This window comes from Eucyclogobius newberryi, unplaced genomic scaffold (assembly GCF_026437365.1).
Source record: "Eucyclogobius newberryi isolate DKJ021-1_F unplaced genomic scaffold, fEucNew1.0.hap1 SCAF_13, whole genome shotgun sequence".
NCBI lineage: Eukaryota > Metazoa > Chordata > Actinopteri > Gobiiformes > Gobiidae > Eucyclogobius > Eucyclogobius newberryi.
In genome coordinates this window covers 15,999,002-16,012,924 of record NW_027315757.1, presented here as the reverse complement: position 1 = coordinate 16,012,924, position 13,923 = coordinate 15,999,002, and the positions used below count along the sequence as shown (strand labels likewise).

At 45.5% G+C, this 13,923-nt stretch overlaps 1 protein-coding gene and 1 long non-coding RNA gene across 2 annotated transcripts; both read right to left on the bottom strand.

The window, feature by feature from the left end:
• Nucleotides 1–1,965: 1,965 nt before the first annotated feature.
• LOC140357773 (glutamine-rich protein 2-like) lies at nucleotides 1,966–8,848 on the bottom strand. The gene is made up of 7 exons (XM_072442291.1): nucleotides 8,730–8,848; nucleotides 7,749–7,871; nucleotides 7,545–7,613; nucleotides 6,711–6,875; nucleotides 4,300–4,412; nucleotides 2,710–2,766; nucleotides 1,966–2,125 (listed from the first exon to the last, which is right to left on the bottom strand). The coding sequence occupies exons 1-7, from the start codon at nucleotides 8,841–8,843 to the stop codon at nucleotides 1,966–1,968; spliced, it is 801 nt and encodes a 266-aa protein (XP_072298392.1). The 5' UTR covers nucleotides 8,844–8,848.
• A 67-nt stretch (nucleotides 8,849–8,915) lies between these two features.
• On the bottom strand, nucleotides 8,916–11,084 carry LOC140357630 (uncharacterized). Its single transcript, XR_011926656.1, has 3 exons — nucleotides 10,986–11,084; nucleotides 10,627–10,762; nucleotides 8,916–9,029 (listed from the first exon to the last, which is right to left on the bottom strand). It is a non-coding gene; the product is annotated as an uncharacterized lncRNA (long non-coding RNA).
• Nucleotides 11,085–13,923: the final 2,839 nt, after the last annotated feature.

Sequence of the window (13,923 nt, the reverse complement as noted above, 5' to 3'; positions counted from 1 at the left end):
GGATTTATGGTTCAGCCCTTTTGTACACGCGTCCTTTGTAAATGCGACCGTCCAGTCCCACGAGGTCCACCTGCTTGGACTGGAAACACACACAACACAGACTTTTAGTATTAAGACATTTTACACAAAGCGGCTTCGTGTTAAGGCTTTTATTCCTGGACTGGTTTTTCCTCTGTGTGAACTTTAGACTTCAACTAACAATTTAGTATTCGACGAGTCAAAAGATTATTTCTACTTTACGTTGATATAATAATAATACAAATTTGCTGACTCCTAAATATTTATGACATTGTATAATATCAGTATAATATAATAATGTATCGACAGGATTTGTTTGATCTTTTTTTTATTTTTATGCCGCGTCCTCAATTTTTGCATGCAATCAAAATTATCCAAAAATACAAGTAGGATTATTTTATTAGCCGACTAGCCACAATTAATCTGATTCATTGTTGCGATACGTTCACAAAAATACCGTAAGTGGGACTAAACCGGACCTACAGTGCATCCTGAATGTATTAGAGCCTCATTCCAAAATGGATTAAATTCATTATTTGCCTCAGAATTCTACAATGACATAATGACAACTTGAAAGACGGTTGTTAGAATTGTATTTGGAAATGTATTAAGAATTTAACAGACAAAACAAGCTCTTGAATTCAAAGCGTTATTAAAAACTCAGGTACAAGTATTGAGCAAAGGATGTGAATACTTATATACAAGTGTTTTAAAAAATATGTGTATATAAATTTGCAGAGAATTCAACCTTCTTTCACATTGTCAGTTTGGGGTAATGTTTGCAGAATTTTGAGGCAAATTGTGAATTGTTCCATTTTGTGAAAGTGCCCTCTGGATCATGTATAATTATTGGTATATTTTAGAGCGTGCCACCTGTCCGAGCGCGTCGTCCAGCTGGGTCGGGCGGTTCTGCTGGGCGCCGTGCTGGAGAGCGCTGCGGGTGCGAGTGCGTGACCCGGGGTCGGCCCCCTCCAGGACTCGCTCACTGCAAACAGACACATGTGAGAGGGCGTCGTCAGCATTTAGCTTTTTTGTTCATGCTTTAGAATTTGATGACGTCACAATCTCAGATGTAGGGCGGGGCCTATGTATCTCTACAAAACATTTTACAATTTTTCTTGTTTCTGTCTTTTAGTTTGGTTTTGACTCCATAAAACTGCAATAGTCTTCATATGGCTTCAAGTCCTTTAACTATAAAACAATCACATCTTTGAGTTGAATAATGGCACGACTTTTTGAGGCTGTTGTGAAAACATTATTTTATATTTTTCATTTGTGCCGACAGAGAAGTCACTGACAATCATGGGGATAGGCCTAGTAATTACAGAGATATGAAACATATAGCATTAGCATTAGCTGCTAAATATCTGAAACAAACAGTTCAGTCTCAGTCTGGAGTGATCTCTATAATTCCACTGGTGCATCCTGACCACAGTCACACACTTCTGGACACGGGGTCTTTTGGGACGTGACAGAAGAGAAAGAATCCTTTGTTTTGAGACTTTTTATTGGTAGAGCCCATAGAGAACATGCGGCTTTTGTCCTCAAGATGGCAGTAGCAACAAGCGTGTGACATCACTTCAGACATGAATAATGCTGAATGAAAATACTATATTAATGTCTTCCATCTGAGAAAGAGAAATGTACTCACGACTGGCTCTGGTTCAGTCCCTGGTTGGGTCCCTGGTGTGGCCCCTCTTGGTGCCGGTCTATCAGCCTGCACATCGCCTCATAGCTCTTCTGCACTCTCTTGCGGCTCGACTGGTGGCTCCCCGGACTAAGACGCATACACAGGGTCTAAGGTCAGGCTGTACTCTAGACACAACTTATATTATCTATTAATTAATCATATTTAATTTATCTATTTAATCTATTAATATAATCCCAACATTAACACCACAACAAGGACTCTTTCTTTTGAAAACTCTGTTAACTAAATTTCAATAACTAAACTTCAATTGCAATTAAAACAAGACATGTGTCATAAACAGAAGTACACTCAGACCTCTTGTAGTCCTGTCGGATCTCGTCCAGTGCGTACACCGTGAAGGGCCTCATCGACATGCGCGCCGGCATAGTGTTAAAGGACGACAGCGACGGAAACTTTCTGCAGCACAAACGGTCGAAACAACACACACCCATCACAGGGAGAATAATCCACATGACCTAAAATGACCTAAACTCTAAAAATGCTAATCTTGTTTTCACCAGTTTGGATTGATTAAAGGTACACTTTATTGTTGAACACATGTCCTCGACATGAGACACGTCCCAGAGTAGTAGGTTCATGGTCAGGAGAACTTATGACAAATGAACCAACTGCATTTTGGGAGGATCTTATTTATTGTTGGACTTTTTTAAAGGAGTAGCTATTGTTTAATTTTTTCAAGCAAATTTCTCTGTTGAAAAAGAAAGTTGTAGATTTACTAATGAACTCTGGACAAGAAGCGCAGGGGAGTCAAAGATGCGGCCCACATCGAACGAACATTTCTAATTTATATTTATTAATTTAAGATGGATATATAGTGTTTTTATTGTTATAAGTGTGTTATTGTCTAAATGAATGTTTAGTGTTTTTACCTGCCCGAGTACAAAGGATCATATTTAGCTATTGTGCTAACTCAATAAATGAAGAAAAAAAACTACCAAAACCACTCAAAACAGTGTATGATCTTTGCAGATGAGACTCACGCTTTGGAGGATTTTCTGGTCACAGGACGATCACAGGACAAACAGTTGAACAGCTGCCTGTAAAACAACAACCAAAGCTTTAACTTTCAAGAGAAAACGGAAGTCTGAACTTTAAACAAATACAAGAATATCATACATTTCAGAACACTTTTGTAGCGCTCAAAACTTCATGTATGAGGAGTGCAAGGGGTGTATGAGGAATGTATGAGGGGTGTATGCGGAGTGTAAGGGGTGTATGACGAGTGTATGAGGGGTGTATGAGCAGTGTAGTGTAGGAGTGTAAGGAGTGTATGAGGGGTGTATGAAGAGTGTATGAGGAATGTATGAGGGGTGTATGAGAAGTGTATGAGGGGTGTATGAGGGGTGTATGAGTGTATGAGGGGTGTATGAGGGGTGTATGAAGAGTGTATGAGGGGTGTATGAGGGGTGTATGAGTGTATGAGGGGTGTATGAGGGGTGTATGAAGAGTGTATGAGGGGTGTATGAGGGGTGTATGAGTGTATGAGGGGTGTATGAGGGGTGTATGAAGAGTGTATGAGGAATGTATGAGGGGTGTATGAGAAGTGTATGAGGGGTGTATGAGGGGTGTATGAGTGTATGAGGGGTGTATGAGGGGTGTATGAAGAGTGTATGAGGGGTGTATGAGGGGTGTATGAGTGTATGAGTGTATGAGGGGTGTATGAGGGGTGTATGAAGAGTGTATGAGGAATGTATGAGGGGTGTATGAGGGGTGTATGAGTGTATGAGGGGTGTATGAGGGGTGTATGAAGAGTGTATGAGGGGTGTATGAGGGGTGTATGAGTGTATGAGGGGTGTATGAGAAGTGTATGAGGGGTGTATGAGGGGTGTATGAGTGTATGAGGGGTGTATGAGGAGTGTGTAAGGGGTGTATGGAGTGTATGGGGAATGTATGATGGGTGTTTGAGGAGTGTAAGGGGTGTAAGGGGTGTATGGGGAGTGTATGGGGAGTGTATGAGGAGTGTATGGGGAGTGTATGAGGAGTGTAGGAGTGTATGAGGGGTGTATGAGTGTATGAGGGGTGTATGAGTGTCTGAGGAGTGTATGAGGAGTGTAGGAGTGTATGAGGAGTGTATGAGGGGTGTATGAGAAGTGTATGAGTGTCTGAGGAGTGTATGAGGGGTGTATGAGGGGTGTATGGGGAGTGTATGAGGAGTGTATGGGGAGTGTATGAGGAGTGTATGAGGAGTGTAGGAGTGTATGAGGGATGTATGAGTGTCTGAGGAGTGTATGAGGAGTGTATGAGGAGTGTAGGAGTGTATGAGGGATGTATGAGTGTCTGAGGAGTGTATGAGGAGTGTATGAGGAGTGTATGAGGGGTGTATGAGAAGTGTATGAGTGTCTGAGGAGTGTATGAGGGGTGTATGAGGGGTGTATGAGTGTCTGAGGAGTGTATGAGGGGTGTATGAGGGGTGTATGAGGGGTGTATGAGGGGTGTATGAGGGGTGTATGAGGGGTGTATGAGAAGTGTATGAGTGCCTGAGGAGTGTATGAGGAGTGTATGAGTGTCTGAGGAGTGTATGAGTGTCTGAGGAGTGTATGAGGAGTGTATGAGAAGTGTGTGAGTCGTACGTCTTGAACCCTGCGGCATCATTCACCGCTCCCTCGTTCTTTATCCGCTCCTCGATAGACTTCCATCGAGCCTCCATCTTCTTTTTCAGAGAGTCCAGCTCGATACGATTCAACTTCAGCAAAGCAAAAAGGCAAATTTAATTTTACAATAGAACTTTGTCTTTGTTTTATTTTTACCAAAAAATTGTCTTTGTCTTTTTTTTTTCTTTTACATTTAAATGTTTTTCTTTTTTTAATTTAAGAACACATAAAAACAAAAACAGTGAAGGGGAAACAAGACAAGAGCGAGATCAGACATCCAACAACTCATCAAAGCTCTTCAGATGATTCTCCTTTACAATCTGGTAAAAGACCTTATATCTTTTGTTGTGCAGACTTTAAATCTTGAGTCTCTGCTGTTAGGTGTGAAATTTTGATCGTAAGCCAACCAATTTAAGATTTAAACTTACCTTTGTTTAGTTTGTATCTTCTGATTAGCTCACGGTATTCTGTTTGCCCTTTAAATGGACAGGTCTTTTTAAAAGTCAGAAGGGGTTGCCAGAAAGATCGTTTCAGTTTTTTGTACATTAATTTTGTAGCCATCACATTGGGTATGGACATTTCTGGTTTGGTCAAATATAATAGAACATCATCTGCGTGACGGGTTAGTGTAGAGTCAGTGGATCATCATTTTGCCGGTCCTGTAAAGATCGTAAAAGGGAGAGAAGTACAATCCTAATGAAAGGCCCCGCCAAAAAACTCCCTAAGCACTCCTGACACCAATCCAAAGAACCAAAGAACTGGATATACCCTCCCTGGCTCACCACGCCCCCCTGCTGCACTCAGCATGTATTTTCCACCCTTTGTACTGTTCATTTCTCTGTATTTTGCATCTTCCCCAGGAGTACCTCTGCTTCTCCTGTTGTTCCAAGAATGCATTTTTAACCTTCAAAAGTCACCAGAAGAGTCACCGGAAAAGAGAATCCATGTCTCAGTTTTCTCCTCCTGAGCTCGTCACAGATATGGTTGACCCTTTGCAGTTGTTGATGAACCTCGTGTGGAATATCTGGACCAAATAAGACGCACTTGCCTTTGTACTGGAGGTCTCCTTTAACCCCTGCAGCCTTCAAGACACATATCTTCATACGATCATTAAGAAACCTCATTACCAAGCCTTGTGATTTATCAGCTGCTACTCTTGGTTAGCTCAGATGATGTGCTCTTTCAATAGTGATGGGAGGGACTTCAACTCCTGAGGCTTCAAGGAGCTCAGTAATAATCTTCTCCAAATGTTCTGTATCCTTTCCTTCTTCTTCTGCTACGCCCACAAGCCTCAAGTTAGGTCCACGTGATCTGGACTCTAAACACACAATCTTATTTTCCATATTATTGTTCTCCAACCCCGCAGCGCTTCCATCTCGACCCTTATGATCGTCCGCATTATCTGAAACATGCTGCTCAACTTTCTCCATGCTCCGGTTACTCCCCCTGCTTTCAGCTTAGCGGCTACTGCAGCAGACACGACCGGGCCCATGGCAGCATTACCTCGGATCCATATCACGCAGCATTTTGCATCTTATTTCGGACATCATGAGCAGTAACTGATGATTCATCATATTTTCTCCCTGTTCCAATGGAAGGAAGTCGTGAGAATCTTTATCCTGGCCGGCCCCCGTTTCTCTGGTGGGGAGGGACTGCGGTTATCAGGTTTGCTAGCCACGTTAGCCTTGCTAGCCACGTTAGCCTCGTTAGCCATGTTAGCCTCGTTAGCCATGTTAGCCTCGTTACCTTCGTTAGCTTGTGATGTAGGCTGTTTTCCAATGGGGCCATGGACCGTCACCTTTGTTTGTTTTTGTCCCGTAGTGTTACGAGACTTGTACCTTTCTTGTTTACGCCTCCTTTGTTCTTCGTTCTTTGGGATTAAGTGGGTCAAACGATGATTTTAAAGCCAAGGCTTGCAGCAGAGGTGTGGGTGCGTCAGGTCAAAGCGCCGCCATAACCCAGAAGTCCTATCGTTGTCTTTTTTTCATCTTAAATATATACTTTTTAAACTTTCTAACCCTACACTATACTCAGTCGTAAACCCCAAAAAACAATAATAAGTAATAAATAAAAATCTAGAGCAAACTAAGAGCAAACTCCCATGTTGCAATCAGAATTGAATATTGAAGGTACACTATGAAACTGCCCAGAATGTTGCACTGTATGGCATTAAACCTAGGTATATATATATATATATATATATATATATATATATATATATATATATGGATAACCTCTACAGAGCTGGGAATTTTACAACTCAAAAAGGCAAACAAAAAGTCTGAAACCCACAGACTGTTAATTAAATACACAAAACACGTCAAAACACACTCAATATTAAGACTTTTGTTCCTGTAGATTGGATTTCCTGGTGCAGCAGTTTGCTTTACCTTCCGGTCCATCTCGGTGGACAGTTTCTCCATCACGTTGCTCCAGTCCTGCTCCTGGTCTGTGACTTTGCTCAGGAGCTCGTGGAACATGTTACTGAGCTGCTCCGTCACAGAGTCAAACTGCACCTGGCTCACTTTACTGTCCAGGGCGGTCCTTTCCGCACGCTGCAAAAGCACAGAGGAGCTAATCATGAGTATGTGCATGTCCATCTGTGACAAAACAACACACAGATGGCCCAGATAAATGTCTGCCCATGACAGAACATTCAAGAGTAAATATGCTTTTATGAAGTAATTAGTCTGAAACGATGTAAACATGAAGATGTTCTTTGTAAACGGCAACATTCATCTGAAACGGCTTAATAACACAAACAGGTCCACAGACTTCCTGTTGAAAACATAGTGGCTTTTCAGTGTAATCCCTCATTCGTCCAAGAGTGTCCATTGTAGATAAAGATTCAGTTGGAGATTTAAGGTACAACTTACCGGTCGTGTACAATAGTGTGTTGAAACACTGGAGCGGGAGATGCCCATTACAGGGCTGCTAGGATACAAGAAGAGTAGTCTCAAATTAAACTGTAAACACCCCTTATCAGGAAGTCCCGCCCAGTGGGCAGGGCCCACGCAGAGTAGGATAAATCTGAGTTCCCAGACTTGTTCCGCAGATTGAGAATGAAAGATGAGAGTCAAAACGTCACAACTGAATCTTTTTCTACAGTGACAATCTTAGCAAACACAATTTTTATGTAGGGTTTTATTGGGTGTATTTTTCAGCAATTTTCCGCATTTTTCAGCATTTTTAATTGCATTCAGCATTTCATGCCATTAACTTACCATTTCAGCTTGGACTATGTTTTTGTCGGCTTTCTTCTCCTCCAGCTCCTCTGCCGTCTTGTACAGTTCCTGGCAACAAAGTCAACGTGTTAAACCCTTCAATTTGAGTTTAAATCCTAACAACATGAACGGAAGCATCTGAACTTCAACATTAATCACAGACTCGCGCTCATCTCCTGATTGTAAATCCAGCGTGTGCGATACCTCGATGTGCGTCTGCTTCTGCTCATTGTCTTCGTGCAAACACCGCGTGGTCTCGTGCAGTTTCTCACACTCGCTCTGAAGATGGAGGATGGCCTTCTGCACTCCGCTCACCAGATGTGCACTCTGAGACACCACATGAAGAACACGTCAGAAACACGCCAAGAACACGTCAGAAACACGTCAGAAACACGCCAAGAACACGTCAGAAACACGTCAGAAACACGCCAAGAACACGTCAAGAACACGCCAAGAACAGGTGAGATAGCTACACATCCCATTTAATGCAATGTATTTATTATGAATCATGTCAGTCTAATTTACTGGGTGTCCACACCCAGTAAATTAAAGACCTCAAGTGCCCTGGCCTTTCTCCCTCTCTCTACCTCCTTCCCTCCCTCTCCCTCTCTCTCACCTGAGTGTCCCTCCCTCTCTCACCTGATTGTCCCTCCCTCTCTCACCTGAGTGTCCCTCTCTCTCTCACCTGAGTGTCCCTCCCTCTCTCACCTGAGTGTCCCTCCCTCTCTCACCTGAGTGTCCCTCCCTCTCTCACCTGATTGTCCCTCCCTCTCTCACCTGAGTGTCCCTCTCTCTCTCACCTGAGTGTCCCTCCCTCTCTCACCTGAGTGTCCCTCCCTCTCTCACCTGAGTGTCCCTCCCTCTCTCACCTGAGTGTCCCTCCCTCTCTCACCTGAGTGTCCCTCCCTCTCTCACCTGAGTGTCCCTTCCTCTCTCACCTGAGTGTCCCTCCCTCTCTCACCTGAGTGTCCCTCCCTCTCTCACCTGAGTGTCCCTCCCTCTCACCTGATTGTCCCTCCCTCTCTCACCTGAGTGTCCCTCCCTCTCTCACCTGAGTGTCCCTTCCTCTCTCACCTGAGTGTCCCTCTCTCTCTCACCTGAGTGTCCCTTCCTCTCACCTGAGTGTCCCTCCCTCTCTCACCTGAGTGTCCCTCCCTCTCACCTGATTGTCCCTCCCTCTCTCACCTGATTGTCCCTCCTTGCGGTCGGCTGGTGCTGTTGAAGGTTGTTGACCGTGTCCTGCAGCTGCTCATGTTCCTGGAAAAGGAGGCGGATCCTGGCGGCCAGGCTGAGGGCCATGTGCCTGAAGCTGTCCTCCCCGTGGTCGTCCTCCACGTGGCCGTCCTCCACGGAGTTGTCCTCCGTGGGGCCGTCCTCCGCGGGGTCGTCCTCTGTGGGGGCGTCCTCCGCGGGGCCGTCCCGGAGGCTCAGGTGGGAGGTCAGAGACTCCATCATCTGTTGCAGAATCCCGCGCAGAGAGTCCAGCTGAAGAACACACACGGTCACTACGGCAACCCACAGTCACTACGGCAACACAGACAGTCACTACGGCAATGCAGTCACTACGGCAACACACACAGTCACTAAGGCAACACAGTCACTAAGGCAACACACAGTCACTACGGCAACACAGTCACTACGGCAACACAAACAGTCACTACGGCAACGCAGTCACTACGGCAACACACAGTCACTACAGCAACACACAGTCACTACGGCAACACACAGCCACTACGGCAACACACACAGCCACTACGGCTGGCAACACACACGGTCACTACGGCAACACACAGTCACTACGGCAACACAGTCACTACGGCAACACACAGTCACTACGGCAACACAGTCACAACGCAACACAGTCACTACGGCAACACAGTCACTACGGCAACACAGTCACTACGGCAACACACACAGTCACTACGGCAACACACACAGTCACTAAGGTAACACACAGTCACTACGGCAACACACACAGTCACTACGGCAACACACACAGTCACTACGGCAACACACACAGTCACTAAGGCAACATACACAGTCACTACGGCAACACACACAGTCACTACGGCAACACACACAGTCACTACGGCAACAGTCATTACGGCAACAGTCACTACGGCAACACACAGTCACTACGGCAACACACAGTCACTACGGCAACACACAGTCACTACGGCAACAGTCACTACGGCAACACAGTCACTACGGCAACACAGACAGTCACCACGGCAACACAGTCACCACGGCAACACACACAGTCACTACGGCAACACACAGTCACTACGGCAACACACAGTCACTACGGCAACAGTCACTACGGCAACACAGTCACTACGGCAACACAGACAGTCACCACGGCAACACACAGTCACCAGGCAACACAGTCACCACGGCAACACACACAGTCACTATGGCAACACACAGTCACCACGGCAACAGTCACCACGGCAACACACAGTCACCACGGCAACACACAGTCACCAGGCAACACAGTCACCACGGCAACACACACAGTCACTATGGCACTGACGCCACAGCAGACTTTAGGGCTCGTCACGCTTTCTGTGTCTGTTTATGAATTAAGATAAGATAAGATAATTATTCTTTGTTGTACTGACAGTATTACAATAAACCTTATTGTAATGATATGAAAAACACATGATGCGATAATACCACAACTCATTTGACTGTACAATATTTATTTTAATATATATTTAGGAGAAGCAGACGTTTTAATAAGGCTTAACAAGTCTCCACTGTGAATAACTACTGTCATAATCTAAAAGATGAAGATTTAAAAGGGCTAATTCTTCATGCACTGAAATGAAGAATCATGGTGTGTGTGCAGTTCTGTCTGTTGTGCGTTTATCTAAAGGTGCTTTAATTTGATATATATTGTGACCGCAGACAATAATAGAGACATTTTGACCATAAGATATCACAATATTTTGATTATTGTTAGATTCCTAAGGACAAATCTCACTGTACATTTATATTTAGGTAATTCTCAGTGAAATATGAAGTAGCAGGTGTCGCTCAGTGTGCTGTGGTCTAAGTGAATGTGCTCTCGGGGTCTCACCTGGTCCTGGAGGCTCTGGTCCGAGTACTCAGCCGAAACCTCCATTCTGTCCCTGAGCTCCTTCACGCTGAGGTCCACAGAGTTCATCTGCGCCTTGAGCTTCTTCACACTGAGCTCCACAGAGTTCACCTGCGGCCTGAGCCACACAGACATCAGAACATGTGACGCTACACAAGATGCTAACAAAGGAAGTATATAGTAATACTTCTTATTTCAGACATGGAAAGTTTAGAGCACAACGTTAACGCTGATGTTTTACCAGAAATAATAATATTAACATCACATCTTTATATTTTACTTAATATCTTTTCCAGAACAGGGTTGTTTTCTGTTCTGTATGAGCTGCCTCCCTGAGTTACCTGATCTGGTCAAATCCTCGCCTCAGCTTGGTCAACTCGTCCCAAACTTTCCCCAGTTCCAGGTTTCCATCCTTGCTCTCCTTTCTCGGCTCCGCCTCAACATTTGAAACAGTGCAAACAAAACAGCACTCAACTTCAGCTTTTTGACATCAGAGTTTACATTGATAAAGCATTGGTATGATTGGTTGTTCTACTCTTTTCTCACTCATGCGTCACATTCAGGGGGAGTCAAACATACGGCCCGCGGGCACTCTGAGCACTCTGAGACACCACATGAAGAACACGTCAAAAACAGGCCAAGAACACACAAGGATGACTTCAAATACAGAAACTGCAAACTATTCATTATTATTGATCTTAAGTGATTCTTATTGGGATGGGACGAGAACTCATGCCACAAGATTTTACAAGAATAAATTGCCATATGATTGTGCACACGCATGACATTTTAGACTAAAGGGTTTCATGCTGGTGAGATAGCGACACATTTTGTATACAATATATTTATCATGAATCATGTCAAAATCTCCCTTTCTCTTCCCCTCTCTTGCCTGAGCATCCCTCCCTCTATCCCTCTCTTCCACTGTCGCTCAGTGTGCTGTGGTGTAAGTGAATGTCCCACTGCCTCTGGGTCCCTGGGTCTCACCTTGTCCTGGAGGCTCAGGTCCGGCCCCTCATTTCTGTCCCTGATATCCTTCACACTGAGCTCCACAGCGTTCACCTGCGCCCTGAGCCACACAGACGTCAGAACATGTGACGCTACACAAGATGCTAACAAAGGACCATCAGAGAAGTATCACTTCTTATTTCAGAAATGGAAAGTTTAGAGTACAACCTTAACGCTGGAATTTTAGCAGAAATAATATTATTCACACGACTTCTTTATATTTTACTTAATATCGGAACCTAGTCTGTCCCAGAGTTACCTGAGCTGGCAGAGTCCTCGCCTCAGCTCGGCCCAGTCCGCCTCCTGCTCCTGGTCTGGCTCCTGGTCTGGCTCCTGGTATTGCTCCTGGTATTGCTCCTGGTATGGCTCCTGGTATGGCTCCGGGACTCCATCCTTGCTCTCCTCTCTCTGCTCCTTCTCACTGCCTGAGCCCTCGACCTTTGAAACAGGTTAAACAAAACAGCACTCAACTTCAGCATTTTGACATCAGAGTTTGGTATGATAGGTTTGATTTCTCATGCATTACATTCATACACAGGCAGGCTGGGTCGGGAAGGGTTTAGGGCAGGGGTGTCCCGCCCCCTAAACATTTTAATCTGGCCCAGCAAACATTTCTAATTTCCATCCATCTTCTTCCGCTTATGCGGAGCCGGGTCGTAGGGGCAGCAGTCTAAGCAAGGACTCCCAGACTTCCTTCTCCCCAGACACTTCTTCCAACTCCTTTGGGGGGATCCCGAGGCATTCCCAGGCCACCCAAGAGACCTTCCAGTAAACGGTGTTAGTGACGCACTGCTTCCCCCTCCTGAGGCGCCGGACGGTTTGCCAGAATTTCTTTGGGGTCGACCGATAGTCCTCCTCCATGGCCTCCCCGAACTCCTCCCAGGCCCTGGTTTTTGCCTCTGCGACAGCACGAGCTGCGGCCCGCCTGGCTTGCCGATATCTGTCGATGACCTCAGGAGACCTACAATCCAGAGTGGCCTGTAGGTCTCCTTCTTCAGCCTGACGACATCCCACATTTCCGGTGTCCACCACCGGGTTCGGGGGTTGCCGCATTGACAGGCACCGGAGACCTTGTGACCACAGCTTCGAGCAGCCGCATTGACAATGGAGGCGGAGAACATGGTCAGAGGTGTGAGTTGAATGCCCTCCTGACAGAGGGCTCTGCAAGATGTTCCCAACAGACCCTCACAATGCGCTTGGGTCTGCCAAGTCTGTCCGGCTTCTCCAACTCACCACCAGGTGGTGCTCAGTTGCCAGCTCTGCCCCTCCTTCACCCGAGTGTCCAAGACACGCGGCCGGAGGTCAGATGACACGACAACAAAGTCGATCATTGACCTCCGGCCTAGGGTGTCCTGGTGCCATGTGCACTGATGGACACCCTTGTGCTTGAACATGGTGTTCGTTATGGACAATCCGTGGCTAGCACAGAAGTCCAATAACTGAACACCGCTCGGGTTCAGATCGGGGAAGCCGTTCTTCCCGATCACCCCTCTCCAGGTGTCACTGTTATTGCCCAAGTGGGCGTTGAAGTCCCCCAGTAGAACAACGGAGTCCCCGGTCGGTGCACTGTCCAGTACTCCTCCCAAGGACTCCAAGAAGGCCGGGTACTCTGCACTGCTGTTCGGCCCGTAGGCCGCCACAACAGTGAGAGACCTGTCCCCCACCCGAAGGCGAAGGGACGTGACCCTTTCAGCCTTTGTGAACTCCAACACGTGGCGGCTGAGCTGAGGGTCTATGAGCCCACACCAGCCGCGCCTCTACCCGCGGGCAACACCAGAGAAGTGGAGCGTCCAGCCCCTCTCGAGGAGATGGTTCCAGAGCCCAAACTCTAGGTGCAGGTGAGGCCGACTATATCTAGTCGGAACCGCTCAACTTCCCACACAAGCTCAGGCTCTGATTTTCACAGAAGAGGTTTAATATGAGCAGAATTTTCACTCGTTAGTGTTTTCTCTCACTGACCTTGCTTTGGTCCAGCTCCTCCTTCACAGCCTCAAACACCTCCTCAGATTCTGCACCAAACACATAAGAATGCAACATTGGAGAAAGGTACAAAAGTAAAAGTACTGTAAAAATTGCACTTAAGTACATTAACAGTGGATACGTTTTTTTTAATTTTACTACATTTGAGAGCAGGTTTCTGTACTTTTTACTGGACTACATTTTTGAAAATTATGTCTTGTCAAGAAAATAATAATACTAAATTCATAAATATATATATATATATATATATATATATATATATATATATATATATATATATATATATATATA

What these genes read in the sequence shown, in the direction of transcription:
- LOC140357773 (XM_072442291.1), bottom strand. Translation starts at nt 8,843, where the DNA reads ATGGCCCTCAGCCTGGCCGCCAGGATCCGCCTCCTTTTCCAGGAACAT. An exon ending in CCGCAAGGAGGGACAATCAG is followed by an intron (nt 7,872 to 8,729) that starts GTGAGAGAGGGA and finishes GTGGTGTCTCAG; the next exon opens with AGTGCACATCTGGTGAGCGG. An exon ending in ACATAGTCCAAGCTGAAATG is followed by an intron (nt 6,876 to 7,544) that starts GTAAGTTAATGG and finishes GTGCTTTTGCAG; the next exon opens with CGTGCGGAAAGGACCGCCCT.